Raw genomic sequence first — 16991 nt, forward strand, 5'->3', positions numbered from 1 at the left:
TATGTGGCTAGGTTCTGTGGCTAGGTTCTGTGTCTGCTAGGTTCTGTGACTGCTAGGTTCTGTGTCTGCTAGGTTCTGTGTCGGCTAGGTTCTGTGTCGGCTAGGTTCTGTGTCGGCTAGGTTCTGTGTCGGCTAGGTTCTGTGTCTGCTAGGTTCTGTGTCTGCTAGGTTCTGCGTCTGCTAGGTTCTGCGTCTGCTAGGTTCTGTGTCTGCTAGGTTCTGTGTCTGCTAGGTTCTGTGTCTGCTAGGTTCTGTGTCTGCTAGCTTCTGTGTCTGCTAGGTTCTGTGTCTGCTAGGTTCTGTGTCTGCTAGGTTCTGTGTCTGCTAGGTTCTGTGTCTGCTAGGTTCTGTGTCTAGGTTCTGTGGCTGGGTTCTGTGTCTGCTAGGTTCTGTGTCTGCTAGGTTCTGTGTCTGCTAGGTTATGTGGCTAGGTTCTGTGTCAGCTAGGTTCTGTGGCTAGGTTCTGTGTCTGCTAGGTTCTGTGTCTGCTAGGTTCTGTGTCTGCTAGGTTCTGTGTCTGCTAGGTTCTGTGTCTAGGTTCTGTGGCTGCTAGGTTCTGTGTCTGCTAGGTTCTGTGGCTAGGTTCTGTGTCTGCTAGGTTCTGTGGCTAGGTTCTGTGTCTGCTAGGTTCTGTGTCTGCTAGGTTCTGTGTCTGCTAGGTTCTGTGTCTGCTAGGTTCTGTGTCTGCTAGGTTCTGTGTCTGCTAGGTTCTGCGTCTGCTAGGTTCTGTGTCTGCTAGGTTCTGTTTCTGCTAGGTTCTGTGTCTGCTAGGTTCTGTGTCTGCTAGGTTCCGTACCAGGCCAGTCCAGGAAGGCGCCATAGGACTTGGCGAGGTCGCGGAGCCAGGCGGTCCTCTCCGTCAGCACGGCCAGGTCCAGACCCGGGGGGTCCTGGGGGGTCTGGGGGGTCTGGAGGAGCAGGGAAGCCATCAGGACCCAGGGCTTCAGAACCATGTTCTCCTCCTGCAGACGCACCAGCCTGTAGGCCGCCCCGCTCACAAACTCCTGGGTCTCCTGGCTGGGCTTACTGGGGATGTGTCTGGGGGGTAGAGGAGGGGAGGGAGGGAGGGAAGGGGGAGAAGGGAGTAGGGGGGAGGGGGGGGGGGGGTGACAGTTGACCCAGAACAAGATTTAAATTCAGTACATTAGATTAGATTCGACATTATTGTCATTGCAGAGTACAAGTACTAGACAATGAATGTGCAGTATAGAGTACGTGCAAGGGTAGTATTGTAAACATCAGTACAGTAACTAGTCTAACTAGTCTCCAGCATAGGGATGGGAATCGAGAGCCGGTTCCACTTGGTTGCAAATTGTCTGAGGCATCGGAATCGTACGCTAATCGTACTAATCGGAGTCGTACGCTAATCGTACGTTACTGATCACTTTGATGTTTTTCTGACAGTTGCGCGTTGCAAAAACTCAGGCGTCATGACATCAAACTCACTGCGGTGTATTACGTTTTATTTAGCCGCAACAGGAGCGGAGAGGAGAGGTACTGGTTGTACTGGGAGGTTACCTGAGCAGCAGGTTGTACTGGGAGGTTACCTGGGCAGCAGGTTGTACTGGGAGGTTACCTGGGCAGCAGGTTGTACTGGGAGGTTACCTGGGCAGCAGGTTGTACTGGGAGCGGTCCACCTTGCCCTGGGCCAGGCTCCTGACGGACACCGGCGGGCCGAAGTAGACGTGGATGCTGCCGTAGTCTTCACTCAGCACCCGCCTGGCCTTCAGCAGCCCCTGGGACAGATGACAGATTAGAGAGCTAGTTTAACAGAACTAGGACACAGATTAGAGATTAGAGAGCTAGTTTGACAGGCCCTGGGACAGATTACAGATTAGAGATTAGAGAACAGATTAGAGATTAGAGAGCTAGTTTAACAGGCCCTGGGGCAGATTACAGATTAGAGAGCTAGTTTAACAGGCCCTGTGACAAATTAGAGAGCTAGTTTAACAGAACTAGGACACAGAATAGAGAGCTAGTTTAACAGAGCTAGTTTAACAGAACTAGGACACAGATTAGAGAGCTAGTTTAACAGGCCCTGGGACAGATTAGAGAGCTAGTTTAACAGAACTAGGACACAGATTAGAGATTAGAGAGCTAGTTTAACAGGCCCTGGGACAGATTAGAGAGCTAGTTTAACAGAACTAGGACACAGATTAGAGATTAGAGAGCTAGTTTAACAGAACTAGGACACAGATTAGAGATTAGAGAGCTAGTTTAACAGAACTAGTTTAACAGAACTAGGACAAAGATTAGAGATTAGAGAGCTAGTTTAACAGGCCCTGGGGCAGATTACAGATTAGAGAACAGATTAGAGATTAGAGAGCTAGTTTAACAGGCCCTGGGGCAGATTACAGATTAGAGAGCTAGTTTAACAGGCCCTGGGACACAGATCGTCTAAAATTAGGTTTAATCTTGGCCCGGGGGGGGGGGGGGGGACCCAGGCAAGGACAGGGTGTGGAGACTCACAGAGGTGGACTCCCTGGGTTTGGGGACGCCCAGCAGCTCGCGGGCGTACAGGGACTCCTCCAGGATCCTCTCGTAGCTGATACTGATGGGCACCAGGCTCACGTCAAACACCTCCCCTTTAAAATAGGGCTCCATCACAATGTTTAACAGGCCTGTAGGTGGGGGGGGGCAGCCAGAGAGAGGGGGGGGGGGGGGCAGCCAGAGAGAGGGGGGGGGGGGGGGGGGGGGAACGACCAGCCAGAGAGAGAGGGGGGACGACGACGACCAGTGAGAGAGAGAGAGAGAGGGTGGGGGGGGCAGAGTCAGAGAGAGAGGGAACCAGAGGCAGAGGAGAGAGAGAGAGAGAGAGAGAGAGAGAGAGAGAGAGAGAGAGAGAGAGAGAGAGAGAGAGAGAGAGAGAGAGAGAGAGAGAGAGAGAGAGAGAGAGAGAGAGAGACATTGCTGAGTGGGTTGGTGTGACACAACTCTAAAGCAGAGGGTGTCATCATTCTGAGGTCGTAACTCAATTATTGCGACGGCCAACAGTCCACATCCTCCTGCCTACTGCCACGTAGGCCAAAAACATGGCTGAGATCAATGTTGATTTTTGGGGAGTGCATTCAAATTAACCTAACCTAACCCTACTATTCAATCATTGTAGGGATTTCATTTTCCATTGTCTGATTTAATTGATTTCAAATGTAATTGATTTTAAATTAAATTGACGAGGGGGGACGGACTTAGGGGGGAGATGGGGGAGGGACTTACCTAACTTCGGGGTGAGGGACTTGCATGTCCGGCTTCTGGTTCCTTCCAGGAAGAATTCGATTGGTGCAAACCCACTCTAAAGCGCACATGCACATGCACACACACACACACACACACACACACACACACACACACACACACACACACACACACACAGCAACAAACAAATCAGTTCAGAGACATGAAAATATAAAAAAACACACAGATCAACAACCAACACTTGTTCAGCTACAACAAGGCAGCATTCACTAGCAGTGTGTCTGAACAGTAGGGCATTGTGGGGGAGTGGGTGACCCCATGCTCTGTTCTAGGATCAGCCCTCTCTACCCAGATCCTCACCATGTGAGACTCCTATCTATTGCTTTGGTCTGTGTGAGACTCCTATCTATTGCTTTGGTCTGTGTGAGACTCCTATCTATTGCTTTGGTCTGTCACCCACTTGTTTAGTCTCTAAAACACACAGAGGCCTCTAACCCTAACCTGTTTAACCCTAACCTAGCCCTAACCTAGCCCTAACCTGTTTAACCCTAACATGTTTAATCCTAACCCAGCCTTAACCTGTTTAACCCTAACCGAGCCCTAACCTGTTTAACCCTAACATGTTTAACCCTAACCTTACCCTAACCTAGCCCTAACCTGTTTAACCCTAATCTAGCCCTAACCTGTTTAACCCTAACCTAGCCCTAACCCAGCCCTAACCTGTTTAACCCTAACCTAGCCCTAACCCAGCCTTAACCTGTTTAACCCTAATCTAGCCCTAACATGTTTAACCCTAACATGTTTAACCCTAACCTAACCCTAACCTGTTTAACCCTAACCTAACCCTAACCTGTTTAACCCTAACCTAGCCCTAACCTGTTTAAATGAAGGATTAAAACATGGATGTCAAAGAGGCGAACCCAGGTCTGACCCCGGGGCAGGGTTCGGGGTCTCCATGGTAACCCACCCTCAGCATGGTCTTGACGTACTCTGAGAACACGGCCCAGTAGAGCCGGTCCCCCCCGAACGACCGGCGGATGAAGAACGCCCCTGACTTCCGCAGCATCTCCCCGATGAACCTCATCCCCATGAAGTCTGCACAGAACAACACCGTCACAACACCGTCACAACAACGTCACAACAACGTCACAACCTGGGTTTCCGTTAACCGGTAATTACCGGTCTTTGTCCGGTAAAATCTGTTGAAGTCCGGCATATCTAAACCTCTTCGGTCATAATGTCCGGTGAAAATAATTCCCTCTAAGCACAATTTGAATACAATTTGCTCAAATTAAATTGTCACATATTCTGATTCCTTCTATATTAAAAAGACGAATATATAGGCTATTTATTTTATTTTATTATTAATGTGTAGGCTAGCCTATGCGATGAACAAACAGCGGTAATAAGCGGTTGCCAGATGGGATTGACAATTTACAGCCTTATAAGTCTATAACCGCTAAATCCATTCTGCGGTAACCCGCCCCATCTGGCAACCCTGTCAACGGCGCGACTCGCGCGGGTAGTTTGTGGTTTGCTACGGCGAGTGAAGGTACCTTTCAGGAGTAGTTGTGAGGGAGAAATTCGTCAGTTAATTTAGTTTGATCTAGTCTAAATAAAACGATTGCAGTGACCGGAGTCAAGGTTACTGTTCTGCATGTTTTGGATGTGCTAGAGCACAGTGACTGACCACCGAGGGCCGTGAGATGCGGCTAGTAAAGACGCTAGCCATCTCCACCCCGTTCACTGTTTGAGCCTGCCGTGCCCGTTCCAGCCCTGAGGCGGGAGGTTCAGAGTACAACATCCCCCCTGGCTACCTCTTCTACTCCGGGAGTTTCCATTGAACTTTCCTCCTCTACATTCGTCCATCTCCACGTGCGCTACTATCGACAACCTTGGCTACTGGTACCATTAGATAAGAACTGATTGGGTTGACAATACCACACTACATTTGAGTTTAGGGATATCAATGTTATATATTTGTGTATGCTTTATCTGTATGTATTAAATGTTATAATTGTTCCACATTTGAGACCTGTCTTCCCCCCTCAGTTATTCAGTCGGTGTCCATCATTTTAGTTCAACTATCTATAGTGATAGAGTTTAATTTGTGCCACTAAGGTAAAAAATAGTCCACGGGTGTGTATCCCCTCGATACATCCTCCTCATTCTCATACTCCCGAGTCCGAATATGTATAATTTGACAGGCAGCTAAACTTAATGCCTTCCCAACCAGCGAGACGTGGTTATAGAAATTACGTTGTTTTATTGATAAAAAGGGTAAAACTGGAAAGAGAAAATAGAAAACTCACATTACTGTCTTGAATCCCAAACAATTTAACAGAATTCAGACTCCACGTAATGTGGAGGACTTAACAGACTGTGGAGTCCGTTCATTGATCAATGCAGTCCGTTCAAATAGGCATCAAAAGCTAAAGCTATGGCATAGAGCACGCGAATCATGAAAGCCTATATTATTATATAACTCGCATCTAATCGTATCGGATGAGAAATAGACATTAAATGGCATATATAGGCAACAAAACAGATAATCACCGCGACAAACACCTATATTATATTTTAATTACATTGAAATCTTTCCGGACACGTTGACCGGCACCAATTTTTTCTAACGGAAACCCTGGTCACAACGTAATTACAACAACGTAGTTACAACACCGTCACAACCACGTCACAACAATGTAGTTACAACAACGTCACAACAACATTGTCACAGCAACGTCACAACAATGTAGTTACAACAACGTCACAGCAACGTCGTCACAGCAATGTAGTTACAACAACGTCACAACAACGTCACAAAAACGTAGTTACAACAACGTCACAACAACGTCACAACAACGCAGTTACAGCAACGTCACAACAACGTCACAACAACGTAGTTACAACAACGTAGTTACAACAACGTTACAACAACGTCACAACAATGTAGTTACAACAATGTAGTTACAACTACGTAGTTACAACATCACAACGTCACAACAGCGGCACAACAACGTAGTTAGTTGGGGTAATGGTGGTCTAGTGGATAGTGAGTTGGACTTGTGATCGGAAGGTTGTGAGTTCAAATCCCGCCTGAAACCACACCACCACTAGTGTGCCCTTGAGTAAGGCACTTAGCCCTCAGTTACTCCAGGGAGAATGTCCCTGTAATTCGTAATTGTAAGTCGCTTTGGATTTAAAGCGTCTGCTAAATGGCAAAATTCATTAATTAATTAGTTACAACAACGTAGTTACAACAGCGTCACAGGCTGTTTTAGGACCAGTACAGGTGTGTAGAGGACTGGACCAGTACAGGTGTGTAGAGGACTGGACCAGTACAGGTGTGTAGAGGACTGGACCAGTACAGGTGTGTAGAGGACTTACAGGACCAGTACAGGTGTGTAGAGGACTGGACCAGTACAGGTGTGTAGAGGACTTACAGCACCAGTACAGATGTGTAGAGGACTTACAGGACCAGTACAGGTGTGTAGAGGACTGGACCAGTACAGGTGTGTAGAGGACTAGACCAGTACAGGTGTGTACAGTACTTACTGGACCAGGTTCTTACCCATGCCAGCTGCTATGACTGGCAGAGTGATGTCATAGGTATACAGGATGTAGGACATCAGCAGGAAGTCCATGTAACTACGGTGACTGGGCAGCAGAACCACGGGGTGCTCCTGGATGGCCTGCTGTAGCTGAGGGAGGGGAGGAGCTTAGTACGCTGTAGCTGAGGGGGGGGGTGGAGCTTAGTACACTGCAGAGATACTAGAGATACAATAAATATACTAACAACATATTACCAACATATGATAAATATATTATCAATATACTACCAACATATTATATATATATTATCAATATACTACCAACATATTATACTATCAATATACTACCAACATATTATATATATTATCAATATACTACCAAAATATTATACTATCAATATACTACCAACATATTATATATATTATCAATATACTACCAACATATTATATATTATAAATATACTACTTATTATATATACTATAAATGTAATATAAATATAATACCAACATATACTATAATAATATATATACTATAAATAAATATAAATATATACTATAAATATACTACCAACATATTATACTATAAATATACTACCAACATATTATACTGATACTAAATATAGTATCACACACACACACACACACACACACACACACACACACACCCCTCCTCACCCTCTGGATGCCGTCCTGGTTGACACACACGCTCCTGCAGATGGTCTTGAAGGCCTTGCTGAGGGCGAAGGCGAAGAAGCGCACGGTGGCGATCTGCAGGCTGTGGGCCATCTCCTCCAGGATCAGCCCCGCCTCCTCCACCAGCACCTCACGGGCCGCTGCCGTCTCCATGGACACCTGGGGGTGAGTAAGTAAGTAAGTAAGTAAAGCTATATTTATATAGCACCTTTCATACAAGAAATGCAGCTCAAAGTGCTTTACTACAGGAATAAGAACATAAAGTGAATATAAAAACATATATAAAAACATATACAAGCATAGAATTAATATAAAAGCAGGGGAAAACAGTAAAAAGAAAAGGTAAAGATAAAATACAATAAAGATACATTCAAACACAATAAGAGGTCATCAAGCAGAGACCAGGGGTGAGGTCATTAAGCAGAGACCAGGGGTGATGTCATCAAGCAGAGACTATTGGTGAGGTCATCAAGCAGAGACCAGGGGTGAGGTCATCAACCAGAGACTAGAAGTCACATGATATTCTGGATTGCATCATCAAAACCCGACTCGCGTTTATTCACAAAGCTCCAATATACAGCTAACACTCTGAATTCACTGAGGATGAAACATCGTATTGTTTTCACTTGGAGGCGACTTTGACCAATGACAACTGTGTTTTTGCACCAACTTGGTACTGTTGATAATTGATACCTGATTGATGACGTAGTGAAGCTGATCTGATTGGAGGACGATGCTCTTGAGCATGCTGGCTTTGCAGGGTGTCACCCCCTTGTGGAGGACGGGCGCATAACACCTGAGGGCGTAGCGCAGGTCGCTGGACGTCCTCCTCTCCTCCAGGATGTCCTCGAAGTCATCTCTCTTCTTCAGCACCACGTCCCTCGGCTGTTCGGGCGCGATATCAACACATAAACACACTGGTATCAACGATACACAGAGGAGCAGACACGCCAAGGCCGCTGGCGAGGTTACAGACGCTCATGTCTGCATGCATGCAGGGTCACCCACTTCATGTGAATTACATTGAACATGCAAATATCTCTAGATTTAGTTCTTTTTCAATTTACATTCCATGAGTGCTCGGTTCATTTTTCACTTTCGAAACATGATTTCAAGCTTGATAAACTGCGATTGCTTACAAACATCACAGTTTGAGTTTATCAAAAGACATATGGCAGGTTAATCCTACACGGTTGCATGCACTTATTCGTTGCAGATCTGTCACCTAGTTCAGCAGGTTAACGTTGCTGAAGTCAAGTGTCACAACCTACGGGATGGGTTGGGCTGGTGGCGTGATGTGACCTCCCAGCTGTCAAACTACCGAAGTATAACAAGTATAGAATTATTAGATTCCGGTTATATACATACCGAATAGAGACATCTGGACGCCATTCCTTAGAATCGATTATTGAAACATAGACGCTGCATAAACTACAGACTAGTGCGGCTATGTAAGAATTCAGTGGTTTGATTTTCCCTTTTCGAACAACCCACAGATGGCAGAAAGTGAGAAAGCCAGTTGGATTCACATGGGTGTTGCTCCTGGTCACATCCGCGTTCGCTAATGATGTTTCACGGCCACCGTAGCTCGACGGAGCAGTCACGTCACGGCGTCCACCTCCCGACGTAACGTGTAAGAGTAGAGTAACTGGACAGAGGGGTAATGGGGGGTGGAGTATGAAGTTAGATATGGGACTTTAATCGTGAGGTTGTAGGTTCGTTTTGTGCACTTGTATCTTGAAATTTGCACTTGTAAAACAAATATTTGCACTTGTATCTTGAAAGCTGCACTTGCAGATTTGATTTGAGAACTTGTATAATAAATATTTGCACTTGTATCTTGAAAGTTGCACTTGCAGAATAAATATTTGCACTTGCAGATTCGATTTGAGAACGTGTACAATAAATATTTGCAGTTGTATCTTGAAAGTTGCACTTGCAGATTCGATTTGAGAACTTGTACAATAAATATTTGCAGTTGTATCTTGAAAGTTGCACTGGCAGATTTACGACTTTCGCTGCTCGAGTTAGGTCCCATTTCTTGCAGTCGGTATGGGACAAAACAAATCTGTAACTTGTAAAGCTGGATGTGAGAGCGCAGGGAAGGGCAGGCATGCAATGATTGATTGACCAATCACTATAGAGCATTTTCGAGCAGGCATTGAGTGATTGACTGCAGTGATTGACCAATCACAGAACATTTTCGAGAGAATTTCAGCACGAAAATTAGTCCAGTGGTCTCATTTACAAGACAAGATGGATAACTATGGAGGGTGGATCGTGCCACATTCAAATGCAATACACACATCGGAATGCAATACACACATCGGAATGCAATACACGTGTAACACTAAATACAATGCAAAAATACTTACAATCCGGACGGATTGTATGGCAGCTAGTGCTGAGGCACAAACATGTACATTTCAAGCCTGCAAACTGTGACACTTTAAAATAACGTGAAAAAATACTTTTGTGCAATATGACAACCCTAGTTGACTATCTGTGCAGTATAGTACAGTGGATTGTGTACATAGCCTTTATTGATGTAAACCAGCTCCTTACCTTCTTGTGATTTTATGCTTTTTCTAAAAAAAAAAAAAAAAAAAATTCTTTCCTAACACCAGGGGAGCCACCCCTCCTAAATTTCGTTGTTTGGTACCTGTACTGTAGCAATGACAAATAAAGTCCATTCCATTCCATTCCACAAGCACATCCCAACACTGTGGCCCCTGTCATGTTGACCATCTATATCTGCCCCAATTATCAAACAGCCATGTCCCACACATGCCTAAATGTCGTTCAGATTTGTGTCTTTACATAGAAATCAGAAATGGACACAACATTTGCATTTATTTATTTATTCATTCATATATATTTATTATAGTCTACTAGACACATCAACATTTAAGATCGTATATGGCCACATACACATTGACACAGTTTATCACAGCACCTTTATTGAACAATATATCACAGATGACGGTGGGCTTATTGTATTTTGCCTCAAATTCCTGACTTGTGAATCAGTCGATACAGCCGCCATACCATGACCTGACCAGCAGATGTCATTGTGGAGCTGCTGTACCATGACCTGACCAGCAGATGGCAGTATAGAGCTGCTGTACCACGACCTGACCAGCAGATGGCAGTATGGAGCTGCTGTACCACGACCTGACCAGCAGATGGCAGTATAGAGCTGCTGTACCATGACCTGACCAGCAGATGGCAGTATGGAGTTGCTGTGTCGAAAGCTTCGTTTCCCCCATCACTAGATGACGGGCTGATTACGGACAGGTGTCAGTGATCAGACTCGTTATCCTGCTGGTCTATTTAACCTGTGTGTGTTTGTTCCCCCGGGAGAGTGAAGGAGAAGGGGAAAACCTACTGAGGTGTTGGAGAGAGACAGAGAGCTGTTCTTTATTCTTTATTATTTAGAAAAGACTCGCTCAGCACGTCAGTGACGTTGCTGAGCCGTGCTGTACGCCAATAAAAGCATATTTACAGCCGTTCCTCTGTACCTAGAGACTCTTACAACAACTGAGTTGATTCAGTGAAGAAGTCCAATGCCAGTTGAGCATCATTGAACGTATAGTAACATGACATCAATTCTACTTCTGAGTAAAACCTGCCAAGAAAGATTGCTCATTAAAATGTTTGAGATTTCTTCTCAAGACCACATGAGATTTGTTATTTTCTAAGCGAATGCTTCTGATACCTACCTGGTTCAAATACGAAATAAACCTAATTCAAATACTCCACAGGCTACAATTTTGTCAAATGTATTGCTGAAAATCAGATCAATCAATCAATCAACACTTTGAGCTGTCCTTGAAATCAGGCCTAGTGGGTCTCAACTAACAATTGAGGTTCGGTTTAGGTTCCCACGAACATCTGAGATTTAATTAAACTAATTTAAGTTAAAATCACCAGTTATAATAAGCTCATCGCCTGTATATTGGGCAAGTAGATCCCCAAGTGCTTCAACAGAATCCTTTCCAGCAGATGGAGAACAAACAAGATTGCCTGATAAGGCAATATCAGTGTCAGATATACTGATTCTTTTGAGCCACGATTCACTCGAAAAACAAGAATATCTGGGTCGGTTTGTAGTACAAATATTTAAACCTGATCTAACTTTTGATCTAAATGTCACGAGACCAAACGGGACCTAATAATAGGATGGGAAGTTCGCAGGCATGTTGATTAGACACAGCTGAAGTGGGTTAGCTGATGAGCGAACTAGTCATGGGATTGGCTGTTGTACCCTTTAAAAAAAACCTGGGTTTAGGTGAGAGAGTGAGAGGAGAGACAGAGGAAAAGGATTACGTGTGTTGATGTGAATGGACTGTTGCTGATGTTCTCTTGGTGTGAACTGTGAGTGTGAGTGAGTGGCTAGTATTAGTGCCATACTAATAACCAGTGTTACGACCCCATGTGTTCTAGTGGATACGGGGTGTAACAATTAAATAAAACCGGGGGGACAAGAATCAGAGGAGAAGGGAAATAAAATAAACAAGATTTATTGTACAAAGGTAACACAAACAGGTTTCCGTGAAACTCTTAACTGAAAACGACTCTATAAAAAAGGAGAGTGAATGAATCTACACTATTAAGAATAAAGAATAAAGTAAATTAACAGGCCTAGTGACAATCTAATCTAAGTAACCAATCAAAACTAAGACTAAACGACTATGAACCTAAGATTAATAAACACAAAGTACAAAACTAGGATACAAAACTACAGCTGTAACCAACACAAAACAACTATAAATAAAGCCGTTTAGGATCGACACAGGCGCTAAGTGTAATACACTAACCGTAGACAGCTATCAGTCACTAATGCACACAGGTGATCTAAAACGCTCTAGTAGAGTTCTCCGCTCGTATACTAATCATAAGATTAAGCCTGTAGCTGCAGTTGATCTACAGATGGCATACAAAAAGTGTGAAGTGAGCGCCGAATTTGAAATAGTAGACATAGCGCAGGAGAATGTGCTCAGTGGAGCTTCAGCAGAGGCTTTAGGCCTTATTGCTCGTCTTGACTCACTTCAAAGCAGTGTAGCCACCACAACACAACGCATGCCAGCTGGTCTGGATGAGTTTCCAGAGCTACAACGTACCACAGGCACCTTGCCAGGAAAATACACCATCAAACTGGATGAAGATGCAAAGGGTGTGGTCCACGCTGTCCGTCGACAGCCAGCTGCGCTCAGAGAAAAGATAGTAGAAAAGCTACATGAGATGGAGAAAGATGGCTTCATCACCAAAGTTGAACAGCCCACAGAATGGGTTAGCTCTATGGTAGCCGTAGTCCGTAATGGCAAGATAAGAATCTGCATAGATCCAAGTGATTTAAATCTGGTCATAAAAAGGGAACACCACCCAATGCGCACCGTAGAGGAGGTAGTTTCAAGAATACCTAATGCTAAAGTATTCTCAGTGTTAGATGCTAAGTCAGGATTTTTGCAGATAGAACTGGATGAAGCTTCATCCTTTCTAACAACCTTTAACACTCTGATAGGAAGGTTTAGATGGCTGAGACAGAAATCTTCCAGCGCATCATGGATGAGATGCTCGAGGGCATAGCTGGAGCAATAAGTGTCATGGATGATATCCTAATAGCAGCCCCCACAGTCCAGGAGCACGATGCAATCCTCCGCAGAGTGGCTGAAAGAGCTACAAGCTACAATCTGAGACTCAACTTCCACAAATGTCACATCCGACAAGCATCAGTGCCGTATGTGGGACATCTGATAACAGCTGCTGGTCTACAGCCAGATCCCGCAAAAGTGGAAGCGGTTCGGTACATGACGCCACCGACAGACAAAGAAGGTGTCAAACGCTTTGTGGGCTTTGTAACATATTTGTCAAAGTTCATACCAAACCTCAGTGAAGTGGATGCCCCGCTGCGTCAGCTTCTCAAAAACGACGTGGAGTTTGCATGGCAGCCAGCTCAGCAGCAAGCCTTTGACAGGCTCAGGGAGTTGTGCACGCATCCTCCAGTGCTGAAGTTTTTTGATCCTGCTAAGCCTGTCGAGATACACAGTGATGCAAGCAGCAGTGGATTAGGAGCTGTCCTGCTCCAGGACGGTCATCCAATAGCATTCTCCTCGAGGTCACTGACTGACACAGAGACGCGTTATGCGCAAATCAAAAAGGAGATGCTCTCCATTGTGCACGCATGCATCAAGTTTCACAACTACATATTTGGAACACATGTCACAGTGTACAATGACCACAAGCCACTCGAAGATATCTTTAAAAAATCACTGCTGGCCACTCCCATGCGCATCCAGAGAATGCGTCTGTCGCTGCAGTGGTACGACTTGACAATCAAGTACAGAAGAGGAAAAGACATGGAGCTGCCCGACACACTATCCAGAGCACAGCTCCCAGAGAACACACCAGAGTTAAGCGGACTAGAGTGTGTCTCCATGCTCTATGCTCTAACTATGTTGCAGTAAGTGACCAGAAGTACACAGAGCTGAAAGACAGCACAAGAGAAGAACTAATCTGTCTCCAGCAAACAATTCACCACGGCTGGCCTGAACACAGACGGGAAGTGCCCATTCATGTTCAGCCATATTGGGACTCAAGAAGTCAGCTAGTGTTGTCTGATGGAATCATCTATAAAGGACTGTGTATAGTAGTGCCCCCCACCATGCGTGAGCACATGCTAAAGCTCATACACCAGTCTCACCTAGGCATGGTGAAAAGCAAACAGCGGGCACGTGAAGTGCTATACTGGCCAGGCATGAGTGCAGAAATTGAAGAAATGGTCAGAAACTGTAGCAAGTGTGCAGACTTTCAAAACAAGCTGCCCAGACAACCCCTCAAACCAACTGAAACACCAGAGCTGCCATTTGAAGAGGTAGCATCAGATCTGTTTGAGTTCGAAAGCAAGCAGTACATCCTACTTGTCGATTACTACTCAAAATTCATTGAAGTAGATGTACTGAAAGACATGCGAAGCCGCACCGCCATAGAGACTCTGAAAGCTCAGTTCTGCAGACATGGCATTCCCGCCACTCTTCGCACAGACAACGGTCCACAATACTCCTCAGAGGAACTTCTGCAAGAGCTACGGAATATCACACAAAACATCTTCACCACACACGCCGCACTCAAATGGGGAAGCAGAGCGTGCAGTGCAAACTGTGAAGAGGCTTTGGTGCAAGGCGCCAGACAAACACCTTGCGCTGATGGACTACAGGACGACTCCACTAGAGAAAGTAGGATTGTCGCCAGCTCAGCTACTCATGGGCAGGAGGCCACGTGATAAGCTGCCTACTGCTCGTGAGCTACTTGCACCAAGAGGATATGACCCCCACAAAGTCAAGCGTCTGCTGGACACGAGCAAAGACCTTCAAAAGTTCTACTACGACCAAAAGAGAGCAGGCAATTCTCGTGTTGCTCTTCAGCCTGGAGATGAGGTTAGGATGCAGCCGCATCCTGGCAACGACAAGTGGTCCCCTGGAGTAATAGTGAAACCCCACAGTGCTCCGCGCTCCTATGTTGTGGACTGGAGATAGAGAGTACCGCCGCAACAGTCAACAGCTTCGCGTGAGCACTCCAGCCGCTAACCATCCTCGCCGCTGGGTACTGGAAGAACCGTGGACTGAAACATTAGGCCCACCCGCCGAGGAGTCACAACCTCCAGCTCTTCCTGGAATACCCCACTCCCCACCCAAACCGCCTCCGAGCCCCACTCGAGCCCAGCCACCTGGACTGAATGTTACTAGGCGGGGCCGAGTTGTTAAACCTCCAGATAGACTCAATCTTTAAGTGATTTATGCCATGGACTGAATCTATAAGTGACTGTTCTGTTTGCACTTAAGTACACTCATTTTCAGGTTATTGCCAAAGTCATTAGCTAAAGTAAAGTTCTCACAATGACTGTTTTTCGTTAATTGTTATAGTACTGCAGTTTTGATTTAAAAAGTTTGGAGTGTGTTGTTGTTGCTAAAAGAAGGGAGATGTAACATACTGTGTGTTGTCTCACTACACCACACTAACACACTGATGTGATTCGCTTTCTGTATCCGTCGTGTCCCAACGGAGTTGCCGTAGGTCGCGTCCAGCAACCAGAAATAAACTACATGTCTACAGTAAAGTCGTGTCCGTGTCTGTCAAGTACATTACAGGTATCATACGTCTATTGTATCATATCATACCTTGCTCCTCCTGGATATTATCGGCCATTGTGGCCTCCAGCAACGAAACTGCCGACCCCCTCGTTCCTGTTCTCCCGCAGTTTGCCGGTCTGAGTCCGATCACTGCGTCTATAGCGTCGTACCAACGCGAGGTTCTGCGATCAACTCCACTGCGGTTGTTGTGGTCCTTGATTTTTCTATAATCCTGTTTCAGTTTTTCTCTGCACTGCTTGGGTGTCCTGTGAACTCCCATCTCCAGCAAACGGCGAGAGATTGCCTGGAAGATTTTCTCATTCCGTATGCTAGAGTCCAGGTCTAGCTGGATTTGGTCTTCGGACCAAATACAGACGAGGGCCTGGACCTCGTTTACTGCCCAACTCGAAGACGTGTCCATAGTTAGAAGTAGTAAGAATAGTAAGAACAGGGCTGGCCTGTAGTGGAAAAGCGCCATATATGTGCTTGTGTTACTAGGAACAACAACATTTTATTCATTTATTCATTTTTATTTAAAAATAGCAACTTCTCCACAGTGCTGGGCTTCAGGCGGTTTCTTTTTTTTATTTCACCTGCTTTTGAAAAGATCCTTTCACAGGGCACAGATGAAGCTGGGGTACATAGAAAAACAACGGCAAGTTCATACAAGTTAGGATACACATTTGTGTGTGTCTTCCCAATACTCTAGGGGGTGCTGCATCCTTTCGATGTTTGGTTCACCCAGGTAGGTTCGGACCTCCACTGTTGCGTCTAAAGTTACATTTTGGGTCCTCGTCTGCAGGACTGTGGTGTCTAAACGACGCCACAGTTTGCTACCTAAGACAGACAAACAGGCCGTCAGTGTCAGTGAATATATACAATAAGACAATTAGAATGTATCCAGTATGCATTACCTTGAGTCACAGGCTGCGAAGCTTCTGATATGGGGGGTTGTGATGACGAGGAGGAGGCGGCGCTGTTTCGTATGACAGTAGTGTAACCAGCCAACAATACAATATCAACAATACACTAGAATTGTCTAGAATCTCTTCCTTGTAATTAGCATTGAGCAGTTTGTGTTATTCCAAAGTGGAATAGGAGCTGTTCCTTATTCCACTTGTGTAATAACACAATGCGCTCAACTCCATACACCTACCAAGGTACAATGTAACAACCTGTTAATACAATGCTATTCATAGTGTAATTACAGTGGAACTCCAAAGGTATAGTTATTGTAATGTGTTTTTTAACGCTCAATCGTTTTAGCTGACATCTTTATTGTCTTTCCAGAGGAGCTACAGTATACAGCCATCTCTCCTCACCTCTTTAGCCAACGGCCCTCCAGTAATTCCAGGTTCCCCTCAACAAAGAGGCACTGAGAGCGTCTTATAAAAAAGTTCAGTCCGAATTTCGGACTAACTGG

The 16991-nt window shown here is 45.2% G+C and overlaps 1 protein-coding gene across 1 annotated transcript in view; it reads right to left on the reverse strand.

Moving 5' to 3' along the window:
* Positions 1-8923, reverse strand: part of gnpat (glyceronephosphate O-acyltransferase) — a 32881-nt gene extending 23958 nt beyond the window's left edge. Inside the window, exons 1-9 of the mRNA XM_080525424.1 lie at positions 8808-8923; positions 8133-8324; positions 7422-7598; positions 6767-6896; positions 4163-4290; positions 3217-3292; positions 2470-2621; positions 1606-1736; positions 797-1038 (exon numbers count right to left, since the gene is read on the reverse strand). Coding sequence (XP_080381550.1) covers positions 797-1038; positions 1606-1736; positions 2470-2621; positions 3217-3292; positions 4163-4290; positions 6767-6896; positions 7422-7598; positions 8133-8324; positions 8808-8831 — 1252 coding nt within the window. The 5' untranslated portion in view covers positions 8832-8923. The remainder of the gene's footprint in view (positions 1-796; positions 1039-1605; positions 1737-2469; positions 2622-3216; positions 3293-4162; positions 4291-6766; positions 6897-7421; positions 7599-8132; positions 8325-8807) is intronic.
* Between the last annotated feature and the right edge of the window lie 8068 nt (positions 8924-16991).

This window comes from Nansenia antarctica, assembly GCF_963989245.1.
Source record: "Nansenia antarctica genome assembly, chromosome: 3".
NCBI lineage: Eukaryota > Metazoa > Chordata > Actinopteri > Argentiniformes > Microstomatidae > Nansenia > Nansenia antarctica.